This window comes from Acyrthosiphon pisum, chromosome A2, assembly GCF_005508785.2.
Source record: "Acyrthosiphon pisum isolate AL4f chromosome A2, pea_aphid_22Mar2018_4r6ur, whole genome shotgun sequence".
In the NCBI taxonomy this organism is placed as follows: Eukaryota; Metazoa; Arthropoda; class Insecta; order Hemiptera; family Aphididae; genus Acyrthosiphon; species Acyrthosiphon pisum.
The window spans coordinates 31640205-31662935 of NC_042495.1; the positions used below are offsets into that span (position 1 = coordinate 31640205).

The 22731-nt window shown below is 30.4% G+C and overlaps 1 protein-coding gene across 1 annotated transcript in view; it reads left to right on the forward strand.

The window, feature by feature from the left end:
- Window positions 1-22731, forward strand: part of LOC100164732 (protein O-mannosyl-transferase TMTC3) — a 63459-nt gene that overhangs the window by 11358 nt on the left and 29370 nt on the right. The window contains exons 4-6 of the mRNA XM_001947305.5: window positions 6048-6132; window positions 11356-11455; window positions 11565-11680. Of these exons, the coding sequence (XP_001947340.2) occupies window positions 6048-6132; window positions 11356-11455; window positions 11565-11680 (301 nt within the window). The remainder of the gene's footprint in view (window positions 1-6047; window positions 6133-11355; window positions 11456-11564; window positions 11681-22731) is intronic.

Here is a 22731-nt window from a genome sequence, read left to right on the forward strand (position 1 = left end):
ACGCGTCCATGTGAAACGGGCCTTAAGGTGGTCTCTGGTATAGATGAAGGAAAAAAAATTGGAAAATGTTCAAGTTACCTCCTCAAATCGATTCCACTATTTAAAATAAGCTTAAGAAACATTTTTGAGACAAATTTATCAACTTTAACCCATGCTACAAAAGTTCTAGAATATTAATGATACAAAAATGTTCGAAATCTTTAATTTTTTAATATAAATAATCATAATAACTCTTAAAATAATGATTTTACAAAAACATTGTAAAGACTTTAATTACCTACACATTATAATTACTAGAAAAGTTTTATACTCATAATTTTTTTTTCAAATATTTAATTTTTAAAAATAAAAATCGAATCCCATAAAACAATCAGTACCTGTTATTTAAAATAGTATGCATTTTCTCTCATTACTTAAGAGGAGGTTCAGACAATATATTATTATTAATCAACACGTAAAACATCGATCTTAATAATTGCATTTAAATAAACCCACCTCGAGAGACGTTATGAATAATTAATATTATGTATAAAACGCGTGTGCTCTCAGAAATATCAATTATATAACTAATTAAATATATTATATAGCAGGTACCCTGCGCATTGAGAATCGGTGGAAACGAAAGATCTATTTCAGCTTACTACGAAGCGGTGGATTATACCGTGGTAACAAATTTCTTGGCCGGAATCCCACGTTTAATCAAGACAACACGCAACGACTTGTCTTAATCCAGACGGATTTCCGACAGCTCCCATTTATCGTATTAATTTTAACAATTTTTCATACCCAAATTAAAACTGTTTTTCACCGTGGACGCGGGAAACGATTCTCTGCGCAGTGTTCGTTCACGCAAATTGTTATTGTAGACTTTGTTCGTTTTGCTAACGATTTTAACAATAATCCATTACTAGTAATGGAAGAAGAATGTTTATGAAGCCAACATTCGGTCTGACCGTACAACGATAATTCGAATAATATATATATATATATATATATATATATATAATCATAATATAGTCTTTGTGCGCACTTTATATTTGGAACGCGAACCATTAAAGCCTATTAAGAAACTGTTTACCAAGGTTTATGGCCGTTCGTAGACTTGTTCCCTGTCATCCACACGCTTTATCGTTTTGACAAATTTCTTTACACTCTGTAGTTTCCTTAATGTTTACTTCACTTTTATTTTCCGCTTCTTATCATTCATATAAATTAAACATGTAAGCAATTTCTTATAGAAACGCATTTGCTTTTATTTCTTAATATCCGTAAAAGATACAAAAATGATTTATGAACTTATCGTGAATACGTTTAATTTTGAAATTAAATCACTAAACCAAATTTAAACTGTTACCAGCTAGGTACATTATTAAAGTCTTATATTTTATAAAAAGTATTTTTTATAGGGTTTGTTTTGTAAGAAAGAAATAATATTTCTCGTTAATAATTTTAATTAATCGGTTAATATTATAATAATAGAAGCAAAGACAGCTAGAAAAATGTGTTCAGCTACTTAACTGACGAAATCAGATACATTGTATCAACAAAATATGGCAAACACGACCATCTAAATTAAACGTTTATGGGTTAAAAATTAAAAGTTTTTTTTAAACATTTGAACGCTCACGCCATTACGTCTAATCTGGTAATATTTTTTACGCACCTACACAATATAATATCTTACCCAAAATATATGTTCTATTTTTAACGGGCGAAATCGTATTTTTTTAAAAGTGGGTAATATGCGCAAATATGCGTTCAATTTCCAATTGTGTACTTATATACATACATACTGAAAAATGTTGAAATACTAACAAGTCATTTTTCCCTGAAAAAAAATATACATAGGTATACTATTTTTTACATAATTAGGATCGAGATTAGAATAGATCTATTTTTATCTATACGCAGTGATAAAAATATATTAGATCCCGAGCGTTTGAAATTTTTCTGAAAAAAGCGGATGATTAATATTATATATATATAATACATGCAGGGGAATTTTTTAAGCATGCTCACCTACATTTTCCCCTTTAAATAATTGAACTCTAAATAAAATTTATTCGAATTCTGATTTTTAGAAGTTTTAAGTAATTATACCTAAAAACCGTATTTTTAAATTACTGATATTTACTTGTACTACTTAAAAAGTGATGCCCTGTGTCGATACAAACTTATATTATTATTCAAACGAAAACCCCTGTTTTTTACTGTAAATTATTTAGCGGTTGATTTTCTTGAAAATGTTTATGCATCTAAATAAAAATTCTAATGATTATTGTTTATGAGTTTTAAAAATGTTTGTACTATGGATAATACAATTTAAATTGCAGGAGTCCACTATGTAATACTGTATAATTTTATTTTATTGATACTCAATGTGTTATGTATATAATATATATATATATATATATATATAATATATATATATATATAAATATGTTATAATGTATACTCATTAATAGGTAATATATTGTAAAAGCTGTATGGCGTTTAAAATAAATAAATAAAAAATAAAATAGGTAAAATAAAATAATCATTAAAAATGGCTTTATATATAATAAAAACTATATGTAACAGTAGATGTAGTAATTATTATACTTGAATCATTTTTTTTAAATTGTTTATATTTGTAGACCAATAGTAACTGTCGACATTTTCAAATCATCTAAGCCCCCTTATATCTACTTAATCCATTACCATAGACATATAAAATTCTGAGTACACAATGTTAAATAACTAAAAAGCTACAAAAAAAAAAAAAAAAATATATCTGCTCGATAATTAGAGGGTTCCTACTTCCTCTCCTATTGTATTGTCACACGTATTGTGCGTATGAACAATCTCAAGGGTTCGAAAATATGGTCTTCAAGTGTATTAAAAAAATTCCAAAAATCAGTTTTTAAATGCACGATTTAAGCATGAAAATAGGGCGAGTATGCTTAAAACATCATCATGTAGGTATATAATTAAATCAAATCATTATTAAAATTTAACAACATATGTTATAAAAGTGTTAAAAACAATGTATATAATATCTTGTCGGAGTCCGCCTATATTATTTGAAATGTATACCTACTGGTAAAAATAATTTACAACTTTTAGCTCGATATTAAAATAATACTATATTTTTTATGTTTATTTAATGATGGTACGATGTCGCAGTTCATAAGTTATAACCCAACTCGAAAAGAAAAGTTTCGCAGACTTCTAATTTACTTAACTTTTATAACTCTTCACTGTTCATCGGTGATGATCAAATAACTTTTAATATTTTATGATATACATTGTACAATATATCACAATAAATATACACCATTAGGTTCCCATGTATTATTAAAGGCAGGCTTAACCATTGTATTTTGGTCACCGGAAAATTATTACCCTTTCACACCCTTCCTGCACCATTTTAAGGGTTATTTTCACTTTCTTTTGTCCATAGTTCGACGGCGTTTTGCACACGTTTTAATCGATCCGCCCCATCCCCGCACATAAGTACTACAATAAAGATAATACAGCCACTTTAGTAATATGGAAAAACTCTTTTCGAATAATATGGAACTACTATTATTAACCACGATTATATTTTATACCCTCTGAGGGCTGCAATGGTTCTTCGTGTCGACGACACCCCGACTCAATATAATATATTACATATATATTTTGTACGCACTAAACGCATGTTATTTCATGCTCTGCATAGCAGATAGGTAGAAAATTAGTTTTTTTAGGGTTCTTCTGTTACACAATCGCATAAATTATAATAAATTGTATTTTAACGATATCAAAATAAGGATCTTTAAACGAAGGTAAATTACACATGTAGTTGGTTTGTTTATAGGTACCTACTTTGTATTCAAAGAAAATAATTGAAACCGTTAGCCAATAGGCAGGTATATACTTAACGCAAATTTGTAACAATATAGTTTTCAGACGTATATATTTTAAAACCTATTTTTTCAACTGAATATTTTTCGTTCATAATTTACATATCAATTAAACGCAATTTCTGTCCAGCATAAATTTATGGGTCCCTGCAGCATATACTCGTCTAGAAACCATTAGCATTTTAATGTTCCCTCCTACACTATTTCCTACGATTTGCATATCGAGCTACAATCGGTCTATGCGTAGAACGCTGCGCATTGCTGATTTCGAGAATTTCAATTTTTGATAGAGTCCCTAAATAATTCGCTCGTCTTGGATGATATTGATTAGTTATTTATTAAATTTATCGTTGTTTTGTATAACATATAATATTCTGCAAATAATATATTTTGATACGTAAAAAATGTATTGTTTAGGCGTCAATAAATGAACAATATTACAATTAGCTACATGCGCGTTTAAACCATATATTATATACCTTTAAACTATGAACAGCGCGTAGAGAGATAGAGAGAGAGGGTAGACGACGACGATATAGAAAAAGCGAGAAAAGAAACAGAGTAGTAAAATACAGTGTGACTACCACGAAATAAAAATTGTGTTACAATAAAATATCGTTGATCGTTAATATGTTTTATTGATAACTCGATAAATTGTGGTTACTGATTACTGATATTACCACGATAGTACTTAAAGAAAATGGAAAGAAAACAGTAGTATTTCGTCCACGCTTCACTGTACTTGATGTTCTTTCCCTCTCATTTATATACTCGCCGAGCACTGAGGGCAGGCCAGAGTGGAATGCGTTGTCCATAGTTTCTAAGATTTGAACAAACTACAGTGAAACCACGATAAATAAAACCACAAATTTTAAATTTGTTTTTAAATTAAAATTTTCATAAATAGAATTTTCGATAACTCAAAGGAATATCTTCCCCCTGCATTTCAATAAGTACACACAATTGTTTCTATAACTCGATTTTTTTTTCGACCCCAGCCGATTCGAGTTAACGAGGTTTCACTGTATTTAAATACTTACCTACTTATATTGGATGAAAAAAAAGCAAAATTATATCATTGTAAAACCTGTGGAAAAACCAATACACTATTCGCTCAGCTGCTCATAATCTAACAGTATTATATGCATGTTTTTTTAATGGAATTGTAATCTGTATAAAATCGTTCTTTAGCTCTCAAAATTTTCGAAAAAAAACACATTAATGTAATTGTTTTTACGATAAACAATACAAAAGGAACTGAAATATTTTTTAAAAATCCGTCTGTTAGTAGTACACGCATAATAATAGAATATTGTGTTTGTTAAATCGAACAAATTGTTATAACTATTTAAAATCGATTACTGATTTCAATCGTCCATTAGTTTCTATTTAAATATATTGTTATTTTTTATGCACCGATTTTGTTTTTTTTTTTCAATGTCACGTTTTGTTAACTTTCGTTTTATTTTTCGTGAGTTTGATTTAACGCGAGTACGTCCAAACTCTATCAGCCTTATAAATAAAACAACAAGTCACACGTCGTCTATACATTGTTACAATATTATGTTTTATTTATTTTTCGTTCAAGATTTTTTTTCGTCCGGTATTGACTTTTTTTTTTATCAAGAATTCGCTCCCGGGATATTCTTGCTTACGCGCAAACAAACAAAGTTGACGAACGGTCATAATTCTTATAAAAACTAAACTTTGACCATATTTTCTTATTTCGCATACCTTTTAAACAATTATATTAGACTGCGGACGAGGATTTATTCTTAGATACTTCAACACTTTTGCAGTGGACTAAATACCGCACAATATATTTCTTAGGGGATATTATATAGGTACTTACGGTAAAAGTTGGATATCCACATTATCCATTTATCGTATATTCATATTATAATACTGTTATTATTACGTCGTACCGTATAGATGGAAACGTATAATATAATTATTTGATATTATAATAATATTATATTATATATTATAGTCTCATGAAGTATAATATGTTTTTCATTATATTATTATTATTTCACCGCCGCCGCCGTCCAACGACGTCTCATTTTTTCCCCATTAAAAAACATTTCCTGTTCAGTAAATATACTTTAACAATGTATTCATGTACGGTATTTTTTTTTATTTGGTTTTTTTATTTTACAGAGTCTGTCATACTATAATGGCGTCCGAGTTCACTAGTTTTATGGCTGCCATGCTTTTTGCTATTCACCCCATACACACAGAGGCCGTAAGTATTATTCAGTTATTTATATTTATTATAAGCTATATAAAATCGCGTGTTTATTTTGGGGTATTAACACTGTAAATATTTTTATAATGAATAAAACCCGAAGGGAAATTTAATCTTTGACTACCATGACATTTTCATAAACTATATACGTCTTCATGACATGTATATACATAAAAAAAAATATATCGCAATTTAAAATGTTATCTAATTAAATTTAACGCACAATATACGCATGATACAACCCGGTCTCCGCATGAATTTTACTTTTAAATGTTTTATTCTTTTAATATGTAATTACAATAGTTACCCAATATAATTTCTCAATAAAATTAGCTTACTGTATTTTTTTCAGTAAGTAATAACTTATGGTTTGAATAAAAATAGTTTAGATTAAATACTTAAACTAGGTAGGTACTAAAATCGATTTCACTGATTATAGTATTCATATACCTATCAATACAAAACACATTATAATATCTTGGTCGATAATCCAGATTTCTCGAGTAACGTTGTTTTAAATTTATTGTCCATACAAGTCATTAAAAAAACGACAAAATATTATAAGTAGAATAAAAATCTGTATTTTAATTATTTAGCTAACAAGCAGCAATTCTGTGGTCGAAGTTAAAATTATCATAAACCCTAAAAAAACGCTTAGTTATTTTTTGTTTATATTTCATTATTGAACTTTTGTAGTCTTGACGATTCGTTACGGATACGTGTTGTTTGGTTTTGAACAAAGTGTATTTTTCTAAACCTACTCTTTGATATTTAAACAAAAGAGAAAATCATTGCACTGTCGATAGTTAGGTATATTATACTATCATAGGTACCTATATCGATATAATATCTATGATCGCGAACACTTATATATTTTAGTGATTTCCGTCGTTTCAGTTAACACAACACACTGCCGTGTATATAATATAAAATGTCACGTAATGGTACAAACATCCGTCTAGGGGGAGTTGATTTGCATACGACGTACGTCGTCCGTCGGGCGGAGACGCTGCGAGCGATTTGAACGCATTAATAGGCTTGCGCCCTCACTAGTTGCGTGTCGAGGGTCTTTCAGGTTAAAAAAAAAAGAAAGAAAGCCACGAGGGAGTATAGTGTTTTAATATTATTTTTATTAGCCTCTCGCATAATAACGCCCCGTATAGCTTCTCATATATATAATAGAGGTACCTATATATTATATATATATAGGGTGTCCCACAAAGTGCGCAAATTTAATTTTGCCGTTATTTTTTAAATATTTTGTTGGCAGTCCTGTTCTTATCATTTCTTATAAACAACTAAATTAAATTGGAGTAATAGTAGATACTATAAATAGTCAGAATAGGGCTGCCAACAAAATTTAAAAAAAAAATGGATTCAAAAGTTGCGCTCTTTGTGGGACACACTATATATAACGGGAGCCGAGAAACCAACAACGATATTGATCGGGCGACCTATAATACGTATCCCGTCTCTCATTTGCTATATTATATTATTATATATCGTCCGGCGAAGATCTCGTAAGTCTGTAGATTTCGTGTGTTACCACGTATACCTACAACACGACTGCGGGCCATAATATACCGAATGTCCATCGGCTGTATCGCGTACGTGCTCGGACCGCAGAAACCGGGCGTCAATTTACCGCCGTTCGATATACCTAGGTATTATATATTTGCGATATTGCAGCAGTACGACCTGCACGACTGTTCTTCGTGCGTTTTATCAGCCATTTCGTATTGACATTCGGTGATGGATGAATCCAATATAACGGTCGCTCGCTAAACATAAACATCGACGTTTCAAAACTGATTTATTTGCGTGCTTGTAAAATTCCCCAACACCCCTGGAACGTCTGGTTTTTGTTTTGAACGCGCCGTGTATCGTTATCGACGTCCAAATTCGCGCTTCGTCCGTGATACAACAGCTGATTTTTTCGAATAGATTATACGCATTCTATTCGCACTCGACTTTCGTACATTTGTGTAAACGCCCCCTGTCTGCACGGACTTTGTATTTACTTAAAACGAGCTTTGTCAGATTAAAACGCGTATTTAACTTTGTAAAATTAATTTCCATTGGCCAGCACTATTTCCATTAGCAATATCATTGACAAACCTTCCTTCGTCTATACCGCAGGTCTCGTTACCTCCTTGAGACATGCGATTTACTCGTTAAAGAGAAAAAACAAAACTCTGATAAAATAATAATATTATACAAAATTATTAATGTTATTTAAATGCGTACGAATTATAGAATAATTTTTGCGATGATGTGAATAGAATTGTATTTAAATTCGTGTTTAATGTAGTAAGTAACCCAAAAATTTCGTTTAAATTAACGAATGTAACATATTACACAACGTGATAATTTCTCAAAAAATCGGTCGAATGTTTAAAATATTATGAAATTATTTTGACTTTGCGTTAGTCGTGGGTGTATCATATACACGATATTATATTGAATTCGTATAAAGTAAATTAAAACAAATGTTGTTGCCAGTTACATATCGCTTGACGTCTAAGTATGAAAGCGACATATTTTAAGACCAGTTAGTATATTATTATATATAACTTTGGACAACTGTGCAGTAATTTAAAGTTTAATATCAAACCATTGATGGACAGTAATTATTTTTTTTTACTGTTTTGCTGTCTTAAAGTTTTGCAGTTACACGCTATCATTCTGCAATGTGAGAAAAAGTTTTGTACACAACTTTCGTCCCTACTCTGTTTTACTGAAACATAGTTTCAAAACTATGAAGTTCTGTAATCGGTAACTTAACAAATCTGTATTCTTGACAAAATGAAGATGTGGAAAACACAATATAAGTGTATTTGAGTGAGCGAAAAAATAAATAATTAACAACCGAGTATAGAGATAAAAGATGAATTTTACCCTTCTCGATGAAGAGATTAATTGGTTTCACCCCCACAGGTGTAATTGAGTTGTTAGTTGCGAAAAACGAGTGCTCTACAAATACAACCCAAGCGTCGAATGACTAATGAATAATATATAAATGCCGAGTGAAATGTCGTTTGTTCGGAAGTCCACAGGGATTCTTTTCAAGGACATACGGAAAATACCCTGCGACCCGTTTAGAGTATAATTAAACAAACACAGAAAATAGAGGTTTTTTATAAGTCTTCAGCTGCGCCAAGTTCTGCTGGTATTTGAATATTTAAATGTGAAACTTTGTTGTTGCTTTACGAAAATGATTTGTTCATTTTTTTTTCTACCCACCACCATTATATAAAACTTAGATGTACATAATTCACGATAAGTACCTATTATGTGTATTTTATTCGTAGGTACATAAACAAATCAAATTTACAATTGCTTAAGTAGTTTTGGGTGTTTCGCTACCGCCGCATGTCACTTATTATCTTTATGTACCTACTCTGGAAATGAAAAATACTGACACAAATCGATATTTTTGAATTGCACAAGGATTTTCTAATATAATATATATTATTATGATTGACATAACAAAGGCAAAACCAAAGACTCGACGAACCATTTGTAAATTCATTTGTGCCCATTTTTGAAGAATATATTATATTGGCATGCATTTGATTTGGGTGAAACATACATGCTATAAATCATCACGGCGGACATCTGACAATAGGTGTGGTTTGGTCTACCGATTTTCGTATACAGATATCGCATTTATCTCTGTATATTCCTAAGCGATATCAGTTTTAATTATATGTCCGTAAAATACACAATCGGTAAACGACAGAGAGAGAGATAGAGTGAGAGAGAGAAGAATATACATTTTATTCCAATGTGCATTATTACAACGTACCAAAGGGGTAATTCTAAATTAATATCTGGCAGTGAAACGTCCCCAGGCGAGAGGGTCAATTAAATCTGATTCCGTAATACCCATTGAAACTTCCCATTCGTAAAATGATAGTATTTTGACATTTACACAACAATCAAGCAGTATTACTATATAATTATCACCGAAGTTTTTTAAAAAAATATCATGCCAGTGTTTTAATAGTTTTAATCGATCTGCAAGTTGAGATATTATTTAAGTATAGGTAATATTTTAGAAAATTAGTAAATGTACTTATTTTATTTGTGTACGATACAATAGTAAATGATTTTGATTTAAAATAAGAATATTAATTTAGGTACCTGTATAGTATATTATTTACTATGTTAATAAAATATAAAGTATAAAAATAAACTATTTGAATTAATGTATCTATATGGTCAAAATCATGTTTATTGTTTTTTAAATCTATTCATAGTCTAAAAAAAAATGCAATGCTATACTATTTAAGTAAGCACTTAAAAGTCAAAACCACTTGTTCCAAATGTTAACTACTATTTTAAATTTCATATCCTTAACATGTCACTTAACGTATAGTTGTTTATTATATTATGTTTATAACATTAAAAAATCCATGTAACGATGTACAAACATTATTACAGTTTGAAAACAAAAATATGAATAAATATAAAAAACTTTGAAATATCAATAAGCTTATGAAATATTAAAAATTATGTTTTTCTAGTCTCGTTTACATAAAAGTTCTTTTAAAGACCGGTGGAAAAGGAATGTCATACGCTTTTATTTATATTTATATCCCGTTTATAATTAAACTTAAATATTTCCGACTACTATACATCAACTTTAACACTTAAATTATGTAAAAAAAATTTTACATTTTCGAATTAAAACAATTCTAAACAATAATTTTGTGTTTGTACTGTGCATAGTAAAATCATTATATAATAAAAACCATCCCTATTATATAGGTCAGCGAGTAGTTTAGCATAACAATTACAGACATGTTATTAAATTTCGGAAGATTATAATTTCGCTTTGTTCTTCTGATTATGAGATGAGAAAGGATGATTCTAACTAATTGTCATTTAACATGCACGGCTGGGTCATTAGCAAACGACCGGACGATGCAGTGAACAATATAAAGGACAGTACAGAATTAGGCAGGATAAACATTGTTAAAAGAGTAGCTTCAGTAAGAAAATGTTTTATAAAATATCCAGAAATGTGAATTCAACAACGAAATAATAGTCAACTGGCTTATTATTATTTTTTTTTAAAAGTCCAAACCCTATATTTAAATACCATTTTCTGAAAATTGCTTTTATTTTGCTCAATGCTGTACCTAACCAATTCCTACAAACTCACCCACTACCTACTTCATAATTTTAATATTTGGTTTTATTTATGTCTTATAGGTGACTGGTGTGGTGGGACGAGCAGAGACACTGTCGTCAGTGTTTTACTTATCTGCGTATCTGTTGTATACAGAAGCAACCAAAAAGAAAAAATATTCCGGTAAATAAATTATGGTCTTGTGTCAAACGTGAATAAATTTAAAAAAAATATAATAAAACGTAATTACTATGTGTTATTAAAACTCAATAATACAATTATTGCCTTTCAGGATGGAAGCCTCTAACACTTTCAGTGGTTTGCTTGTGCGTAGCTATGCTGTGCAAAGAACAAGGGATCACAATAGCCGGAGTTTGTGCTCTTTATGAAGTTTTCGTCGCACAAAAGGTAAAATTGGTTCATAAATATTTTAATAATGCGCTTTACTAGACTTTAAGGACTCAGATTTACAATCGACAAGTTTAATCAATATATTATAGTTATTAAATTGTATTAGTGGCAACAGATTTTAATTATAGTTTTCAAATATCAATGCAAATATTAATTTAATTAACACTCCAAATAAGTTTTAAGACTTAATTGTATACCAGTTTTTTTTTTGGAGGGGGGAGGGGCAATGTAGTTGTTAGTTTTCAACTATTTTTTTTTAGAAAGATAAAAAAATTTAATATCCCACACGGAAACATTATTAGAATTTGAAATAGAAATTACTCCGACTGTCTTCAGCTGTTGTTTCTCAGCAACTGTATATTTTCTATTAGCATAGTTTTCGTGATTGTATTCCAAGGAATTCTAACAGATCTTCGCGGTCCCCACGCATTCCATAAGAGGAACAATTAAATATATTATTATTTATTATAAAACTGTATTACTCGCAGACGTGTTATATAGGCACGACTAGACCTAAATAATTGCAACGGGTGCTAAAACTGTGTGAATATCTCACAAAGACCCGCCAACAATATTATGCATTACACGAGAGAGCTTTTCTGGCATGCGTTTTTTACTCTAAGAATTAAAACGTTGGCCACGGTTGTTACGTTAGTTTTTTTTTGCGAGGATGGAGCATAATAAAATATGATATAATATACATATATCTGACCTTGTTTGCTTAACCCTTTTCCGGATATAGCATTAATTCTCGTTGGATTAATCCCTATACACACTGTATTCTTGTTATGCTCCGTCGAGGTATACCTACCTCTTGTAACACTATTCATAGTAGAAAAAAAATGCCCGAGAACTTTTGTAAATAAAGATTTTTTTTTTTTTTTAAACCCTTTGGCTAATATTTTTACAGCCGGCTTAATTTTTTCTATTTTTACTGTGATTAATCGTTTAGGTTCTGAGCGGTGGAGCGAGGAAATTATTGGTTTTATAAATAAGTAATTATTAAGGTTTTTTTTTTCAATTTACATTAACTCTACGGGCACAAAGACTGACGAGTTTAAAAATTAATTTTCCATCCATTCAATAGAGTGTTATTTTTAAATTAGCTACAGTAATTATTTTATTAGTTATACGTATATAGGTAGGTGTAGTGAAAATCCAACGCTGTTTTTTTTTAATCATTAATATTTTAATTTAATTTCGCATCTACTTTACACAAATTAATTGTTTATTATTTGATAAAAAATTGAACACCTATTTTTTCCACGTATTTCTATATTGAAACAAATTAATTGTATTGAGTGGAATATTATATAAAATATTACTATGATATTATGCCTATTCAAACTTGTTTATTGTTGTACAATTGGTGTAGGTGCCTAAAGTATATTTATGAAATATTATAGTATTACCATTCTACCTAACATATTCTGGTTACTTCGTATTGTAACGGAATAAGCACGTTGATGGATTCCATTCATCGTTATTGCGCAACGAAGAATGACTTGAGAATAAATCGAATTAACTCACTTCACTCGCGTTCAAGACAATGTTATTAATCCGGACATAAATCCTGCGGTATTAATGAAATTGCTTATACGCATCTCAAGCAGGCAATAAATTTGTCGTCGAGCATTTAGTGTCGTTATTCGAAAAACGTTGAATAAATTAAATCAGAAATATTTGTCCAGGATAACCGGAAGTAATGTGACTGCCAAAACGGCAATAATATTAATACCTGGATAGGGGGAAATATGCATTTTTTACAGTTTCCAAAAAATATATTGTGATAATAAATACGACCGAAACATTATCGTATTATTTTATTCAAATCGTGACGAATCGAAAGTAATTTTAAGCCAAATAGTGTTGCAACTCATTTTTTAATAATTTGTCTTTTATACACCTACGTAGGTACTATGTATATGTAACATTCTATGATTCGTCTGAAATCTGAATCTAAAATGTATAAATATTATTGTTTTAAGTATTGATTTTTAGTTTTACTGGGTACCTATATTTAAGTATATATGATTTGATTGAAAACAATTTATAAACTTGCTTAGGCGTTTGATTATTTTTATAATATAATTATAATTTAACTCTTCAGTTTTTATCGATTTTAACCAATTTGTTTACATAAACATATGTGTCGTTTACGGTTACTAAAAATAAATGCTTTAATGTCTAAAATCAGATTATCAAAAGTTTGAAATTGTTCTCTGAGTGTTTAATACAATGTGTTTTCAATTGATTTTACAATTCTTAGTACAAGATCCCGTTAAATCTTCGATCGTAAAAACCATAGTCACAATGGTTACGATTGAAATTTATGTAGGACCGAAAAACTTTTAACATCCCCTCCCTAAAAAAAAAAAAAAAAAAAAAAAAAAACATTATATTGGATATTACGCCATTAAATCTTTTTTTCCTTTTTTTACTGCTGTCCAACAATAGGAGAACACAAGGATAAACTCATGTGTGCGTATATACGTACAACAACAATAAAAACCCTATGCTTTGACCCTCGACCGGAGGATCGATTTCACTGGCCTGCTAAGTATGTTTAAAAATAAATGAAAACCGTATTTAATCATAAAGCATATTATTTATTATAACATTTTTTTTCTACTATTTTTTTCTGAAATTGGAAAATGCACGGGTTTTTTTTGGGTTTGTTGGGAACAATTGCATTTAAATATTTCTGTGTTCCCGGGATGTCACGGAGAGATAAATTATTAAGCCTGCGCTTAGTTTCTCGTCCCATATCCATAGTATTTCCGTAGAATTTATAAGCTATAAACAGGAAATGATATATACCTACGTGGACTGAAATTTGTGTTAACAATGTTTTCACTTGACGTCCTTTACAAACAAATCGTCGTACAAAACGAAACGTGGATGGTATTATCATTGCAGTTGCTGGGAAGTTTACACAAATGTCCCTGTATAAATATAATATAAATGTTCAATCATCATATTATATTGTATATATCTAGATAGAAAATCAATTTTACATTTAATTACACACGAATTAAATATTTATTTTGCTACTTGCAATATTTTTCCATAGAGATTTGATATTAAGATTTTTAAAAAATGTTTGCTTTTATAATATTGTAATAGATATTATGACTTTATAACCGTGATCTTACTATAGGCGAACTTTCATTTCTTAGGTTAGGTATTTCTTTGGTATTTATGCGTTTTATTTAAACTCAAACAATCAGTAGATACCGCATAGTAGTGGTGCGACCATAATACTATAATATTTAATTCAATAATAATATGAAATTCAAAATATAATAATTATATATCGTGCAGTTCTTTAAAGTTTAAATAATGTAAGTACATTTTTAGCACAACTTAGATTTAAAAATCGAAAACCCAGTTGATGATAATATTTCCATTTTAAAATACTTTGAATTTTAATATGTACATTTAATAATAAGTAAACAATATGAAAACTAATAAATATTAAAATGCTTAGAAGAGTTTCTTTGAATACATATTATATACTGACATTATAATGTAACGACTTAAACTGAATATTTTATTGAAATTCGAAACATTTATGTATTCTATTATTTATGATACAGATAGTAAATACTTACATTAAATTGGTTGTAAACCTTTTACAACAAATATGTAGTTGCTGTCTTGTAACATCTCTAAGTTCGAAAATCTCATCAATAATAAAATAAAATGTTTTGCAGTTTTGTTGTAGATTCTGAAAAATTTCGTATTTTTATAACTCACAATTTTGCTTTCAATCTTTTTCTTTGAATATTATCGTTTATCATTCTAAACAGTTTTCCAACTGCTGAATAATATTGTGTTAATATATTATAGGTACCTACAATAGTTATCAAGAAACATTTTTATGTATTTTTATCTTATCTTTTTCCGATGGTTGTATTTAGGTACTTAGAATAGTTAAAGTTTATAAAAAAAAAAATAAAATAAAACGGCTTGTTGGAAAACATAGCATGTCCCTTGAGGATTGTTAAAGTTTAAAACTATCAAAGTTATCAATGAAATTGACGTTAGCGCAATGCTTTATATAATACACAATAACATAAATATAAAAAAAAAGGCGGGTAAGTCGTGGATGTCGCTCTGCTGTACAGTAGGTTACAAGTGGGTTACTGTAATGGATGGAATTAAATTTGAATCCAATGATATTATATCATTGTATACGAAAAACGATTCTGAACGGAGATGATTTGTCAGTCTAGGATATATTATTTTTAAAGAAAAACTTATGGAGAACCTTGTACCAAATTTTAAAAACTTAGTTATAAAAGAAAAAATTTTTACGATTTTTCAACCACTAAATTACTTGCAAATTTTCGCAATTTTGACATATTTCGTATAAATTTGAACTTTAAATGCTTATAAATAAAAATTGTGACAATGTATTCCTTTTATTTTGCAACTGCTATTGTAAAAATATGTTAGGAGCCTTGTATTAAATTTCCAAATCTTAGAATTAAAAAGAAAAACTTTTATGAATTTCTGTCTAAGATAATTTGAACATTGCCGTAATTTTTACGTATTTAGTCAAAATTTGAACTTTAAATGCTTATAAAAAAAAAATCGTGACTATATATTTCTTTTATTTTTCAATTGCTATTGTAAAAATATATTATGAGCCTTGTATTAAATTTTGAAATCTTAGATATAAAAGGAAAATTTTTTATGAATTTCTAGCATAAAATAATTTACGAATTTTCGTGATTTTTACATAATATGTTGTCAAAATTTGAACTTTAAATGCTTATAAATAAAAATTGTGACAATGTATTCCTATTATTTTGCAACTGCTATTGCAAAAATATGTTAGGAGCCTTGTATTAAATTTCCAAATCTTAGAATTAAAAAGAAAAACTTTTATGAATTTCTGTTTAAGATTATTTGAACATTGCCGTAATTTTTACGTATTTAGTCAAAATTTGAACTTTAAATGCTTATAAAAAAAAATTGTGCCTATGTATTTTTATAATTTTTGAATGGGAGTTAGAACAACATATGTGGACCCTTCTATTAAATTTTCAAGTATTTTGTCCCAGCTAATTTTTTTTTATCAACATTTATAAAAAAAAAATCAAAAAAAATCGATTATTTCAATTGCCTATAAATAGATTAAAAATTAGTGAAATATTTTGAAAATAAAACTATATAAAGAAAATGTCAACTTAAACAACTGGTAAAATTTTCAAGTGTCTACGACTCATACTTTTTGAATAATAACAAATATCAAAAATCGTTTGAGGCTAAACCGTTATTTAATGCGGTTTTGTAAAAATTTAAATTTCAAACACTCCTAAAAATTTTTTGTCTTAGTCCGGTTGAGTTTTTTTTACAGATATTTAAAGAAAAACTTATGGAGAACCTTGTACCAAATTTTAAAAGCTTAATTATAAAAGAAAAAAATTTTACGATTTTTCAACCACAAAATTACTTGCAAATTTTCGCAATTTTGACATATTTCGTATAAATTTAAACTTTAAGCACTTATAAAAAAAAATTGTGACTAACGATTTTGGATTTTTTTTTATCACTGTGAGAACAACTTATAAGAAACCTTGTATTAAATTTTCAAAGTTTTCTATCCAACCAAAAATTTTTTATCGTTATTTTAAAAAAAAATACTTAGAAAAATTGAAAATTTCATTTGTCTATAAATAGCTCAAAAAAAGTCGAAACACTTTGAAAATTTAACCCTGTATAGACAACGCTAATATAAACATCTGTTGCAAATTTCAAGTGCTTACAATAATTATTTTTTGAGTTACAGTAAAATTAAGTTTTCGTTTTTGTCAAAAATTGGTTTTGCGTAAAAATTCGCGTTTTTCCGTTATTTTTTTAAGGTTTTTCCTGCCGCTTTTGAAAAGTATTGGGAAATTTTCACTTTTGACCCCCCAAAGTACCAACTAGATTCACTTTCCTTTCAGAAAAGGTACAACTTTTGAAAATCGAAGCATTTTTACTGCTCCAAAAGTTGTCGTCAGACACAAAAAAAAAAAAAAAAAAACACACATCATTGTAAAATCAATACATTCATCACTTCGTTCAGAATCTAAAATAAAAAAAAAATAAAAAAAAAAATAACTACAACTTCAATATTATAAAATATCACACGCGTAAATCGTCTGATTTTTTTTTTTTTGAGAATTCGTTTTCAACCGATACGCCATCTCCATCATCGCGGTTTTGATTGTGTATATAATTATGTGCGACATTGAAAACCTATTCAAACCACGTAGTTCTTTACTGAGCTAGACTGCCATGGCAGTCGTGATGTGTTTAAATACAAACATTCCTCACCCTGTGACGGAAAATACGGACCGGTAAGAAAAAAAAACGTTTGCGTGTTTGGAACTATTCAAGGCTACAGCAAAGACGGAGGGTTGATTATATATTATAAGAGCGCGTCGTTTCTGTTTAGGCATTAACGTTAATTTTTCACTTTTATGGACGACGAGGAAAAGTTTTCTTTTTTCCTTTGGTACTATATAGCCACGACCGCGGCCGCCGCCGCTGTCTATCCGTTGGTGTTTAAATTTTAAGCCTTCCATGCCACCACCCTCGCCCGCAACCCTTCTCAGTCGCGGTGCCTTCACCGATGCGCCTCCGCTACCACCGTTGGGAAATTATATTTATTATTCACGGCGGTGATATACACGATGCGTGTATAATATATACGTATACTCTCTCACAATACCAAGTATAGTGGCGGTGAAAAGCACACGAGTTAATTACGAAAGTAAAACGACACGACTTACAACAATAAGCCTCGTCGTCCCCATATATACCTACCGTGTTTCTTCACCCCTCGTGTGCTTAGTTATCGGAGCATCATCTTGCGGGGCGGAAGATGGTGCGTACGAATTTCTCGTGTAACTGCACATATGCCGTTCGCCCTAAAAATTGAAAAGTTTTCACAGTCAAGTGGTGGACCTCAGCTGCTGCTGCGCGTCGTCGTCATCGTCGTTATTTCGAGACAAATAAAATTCTATTTACATTCCTCCGCGCTGCTGCCACTCGAGAGGCCGTTAATTGGAAACAGGCGCTTTCTACTGTAAACACAACCCGTGCATTGAATAATTCACCGTCGCGGCGCGGCGCCCTGTATACTGCAGCACTCCACACTCCGCTCTCGGACATTTCAGGGTTTGCCGAGCAGCACACCCTTGTAATGGCCAATCTAACCCGAGGTTTATACCCTTTAGCCCCACCGCCGCCCTTGCGCCGAGCCGATAATCTGACGGCGGAGAGAATTTCGATTTCCTTGGCGAAAAAAAGAACGGCGGACAACGCCCTCTCCCGCCTCTCCCTCCTCACCATCACCGCGTGCAGCTCATCTTCGCGTAGGTATACCTGCGGTATATACTCGCGAAATATTATATAGAACCGAGTCGTCGTCGCCGCCGCCGCCGACGAAGGGGGTGGTGGATGCTGCAGCAGGGTGGTGAAGGGTCGTGGTGCAAAAACCTATTTCCCGATGAAATATTATTATGCCCATTGAAAAAACACGACGCCGCCGTCACGTGTATTAAACACCAGGTGATACAGCGCAGAGTTCGGAGAAATCCAACTTGGCGGCTGCGCTACTGCTGGCCTTGCTCTGCTGTGCCGTTGTGCCGGTGTTTAATGGTGTTTTTGTTCCCGGAGCGAGGGGTTTTTTATTTTTATTTTTTTATACACACCCGCATATATCATTTCAGATATTATTTTTTATTTTTTTCGCTTTTCAAACGTTGTGGAATATCACGTGTTTTATTTTTTTTATATAAATTGTTCACTCTAAAACCGGCGTGCACTATATCTACCGACATTTAATATTAATACGTTATTGTTATTCATGTATAATGTGTGTGACGTTAACATTATGACCGTTCTACGGATTACAATTAACTATAAGTACTGTCAAACGATAGAGGAACGCTGCAAAGGTCGCACTATATAGTGTTGTGTAGCGTTGCAATTAAATTGTTCTGTCGTGATTGTGCTCAATAAAAAAAAAAAAAACTTGTTCGGAGCTACATGACAGGACTTCGACACACAACTCGTTGTCAGTTCTAAGCACTTCAAATATTATACATATATAATATAGTTTCGTTTTGTTATCTTTCGATCGATTAAAATCAATAGATTTATCAGTTAATAGATGGCCGCCGTTAACCCCAATCGACCATCAATGTTGGGGCTGAAGGCGTTGGGGCAATCGCTAAAACATTTTAAGAAAAGAGTTCCACACGGACATAACATTAATGACATACCCGGTGATTGCAACTTAACTGTTTAAAATGTATTTATCAACATTTTTTTTAGTCTTCATATACATTATTATCATAAATATAGAATGAACACCAAACGAAAATATTTTATTTGGTATGACTTATTTTTACACATAACAGCATAACACCGCGATTTTAGTGTTTGGTTAGGTTTTTTAAATTAACCAATTTTTAGGAAGTTTTTATTGTCTCCTGAAAAATTTGAGAAAATAGATTTAATTGTTTATTGCACCGGTGCTTTCAATTGTTGTGCGTCGCAACTGTATAAAACATTTTTCGCGATCATAATTCTATCGTTCAAATTTCGATAATATGATAACATATTTTATAATCATGCAACAACAATTATAGGAATAGCCTACAGGTACCTACTTTTAATGAGGTTGTCTCATTATTGTGCTTTCTGAGCTTTTGAATTTCTCCATTGACATGTTTTACCATAGAAACCATATTCCAGGTATATTACAAATAATTATTAATATTCATATTATTGTTGACAATATCGAACTCATTTACTTACACTACGGTATTCCATATAAGTAGTCATTTATTAAATATTTTAGGTAGGTATACCAATTTCCTTCCGTTCTATTGGCTCAGGTATAATAATTGTTAGTTTAGCTTTACTCAATATTGAACCACAGTGGTAACTGTTACCAGCGCATGCCGATTTTCCCACGTGCATATTTTATGAACTATATTTCCTATTCATTTTTTACACTCGTCGAATAATTAGGTATAGAATTATTTTTTATTTTTTATATTCAATCTGGTTTACTTATCGATCATTAAACCGTATATTGTTGTTTGGTCAAACGGTGCGGTGTTTGGCAGTTTCACGACAACTTTAATTCAAAATAAATATAGAGATATGAAGAAATCCGGTAGTCAATAAATCAATTATTTTAAGAACTATTCTGACTTGCGAACAAATATTTGTTTGATCAAAATATTTAATTATTTTCTTTTCGTCATATTTTGTGGGATTTTTCACTTTAAGTTTTTTTAAATTTCAAAACTCTGAACGCGTATTGGCATAAGTTTTGAATAAAAAACTTAGTATTTACATTGCTCAAAGTTTACATATAGCTTCAACATTTTCATCCGGAATTTATCTAATTACAAAATAATTATTTATAGTTTGTTGAAAAAAAAATCAATGCACGTCGAATGTAGTGCGACACGACTTTATTAGGTCCTTTAATTATAAATATTTTGAATTTCGATATTAACCCATATAATAGGTAAGTATAGGTAGTGGATAGTCGAATTTACTTCAAAATATTATATTATCAATTTAATAACCACGTGCGGTGGTTCTGTTTGAATAATTTCGAAATACGTTTTTGTTTTAACATCAATACTTTTTATGACCGTGTGAATCAATTAATGAGTAAGCATAATAATAATATTATATTTATGGCGAATCGCGTTTGCCCCGAGAAACGCGTGATTTATAATTTCATAATATGTGGATTAACACACGATTCGCTATTTGACATCGACATTAATCGTGCATATATTTATTTTGAACTGATAATAATCGTGCTGGCTGAATAACGCGTGTCGCGGAGGGGTGCACGTGATCAATGTACGTTCATTTTTATTTAACTTCCAAACAATATATTACACCGCGGGCCCGATCGATATTACAAATTATATATAAGCTATACGTACACACTACGAGATAAATTTATATTATTATAGAGTAGTCTGTTTGAAATTTGTTTTTTTTTTACTGTTTATTACTACGTGACACGATACTACGGCGTACTACGCTGTTGTGTAGTGACAATGCTTGGAACCTGCAAAAAGCCCAAAATCAATTTTTTTGAAAATTTACTTTTTGATGCTCACAGGGATTAATGTTATTGATGCTCTATAACTCAAGCTCACAACCAACCCTGCAGTTCCGTTATTGAAAGAGTTATCCTGCACAATTGAAAAGTAATAGTTCGATTAAATTTACACATTTGTTACCTATTTGATATAGATATAAATAGCACCTTTTCGTTCTTAACTATACCTAGATTCGGTAGTTAAAACAAAAAGGTTCTATCTACATGATAAAATAAAATAGTGATAACCAAAAAGTACTATCTCGTATTCATTGTATCAACCATCATACATTTATGTTACTTTTAAATATATAAAAATCTCTTGTCACGGCGTTTGTTGTGGTCGTTCTCTTCCAAAACGACTCGACTGATTTTAATGAAATTTGTTTTGTTTATTTGGTGGATATGAGAATAGGTCATATTTTTCACCCGCCTAGGTCCAACCCGGGGAGGTGCTCAAACGGGGATTTTGATATTAACGGTGGACATTTTTGTTTATATTTTTGTTTGTTGCTTTTGGTTTTGGAAAAATAATTAGTAGAAATTACTATTTGTTAATCAAGCATGTATCAAATAAAGTGGTCGTGATCACACTTTGTCGGATAGCCTACCGGGGAGGCTAAGTTGCACCCAAAAAGAGTTGAACAATCACAATTTTATTAAAAGTTATAATTTTTTACGGGTACCTAATTCACGGGATCAGCTAGTAATAACTAGTAATTATTAATTACTGTGCATGTTTTATCAACAAAACAAATATTTCTATAAGAAATTTGTAAATTATAAATTAAGTAGTATGGCTGTACTCAGAACTCATTTGATGGAGGGAGTGGAGGTTATGAAAATCAAGACCATATAACTTTTGTATTAATTATTTATGAACTTACATAATCTGAGAAAATTTTGC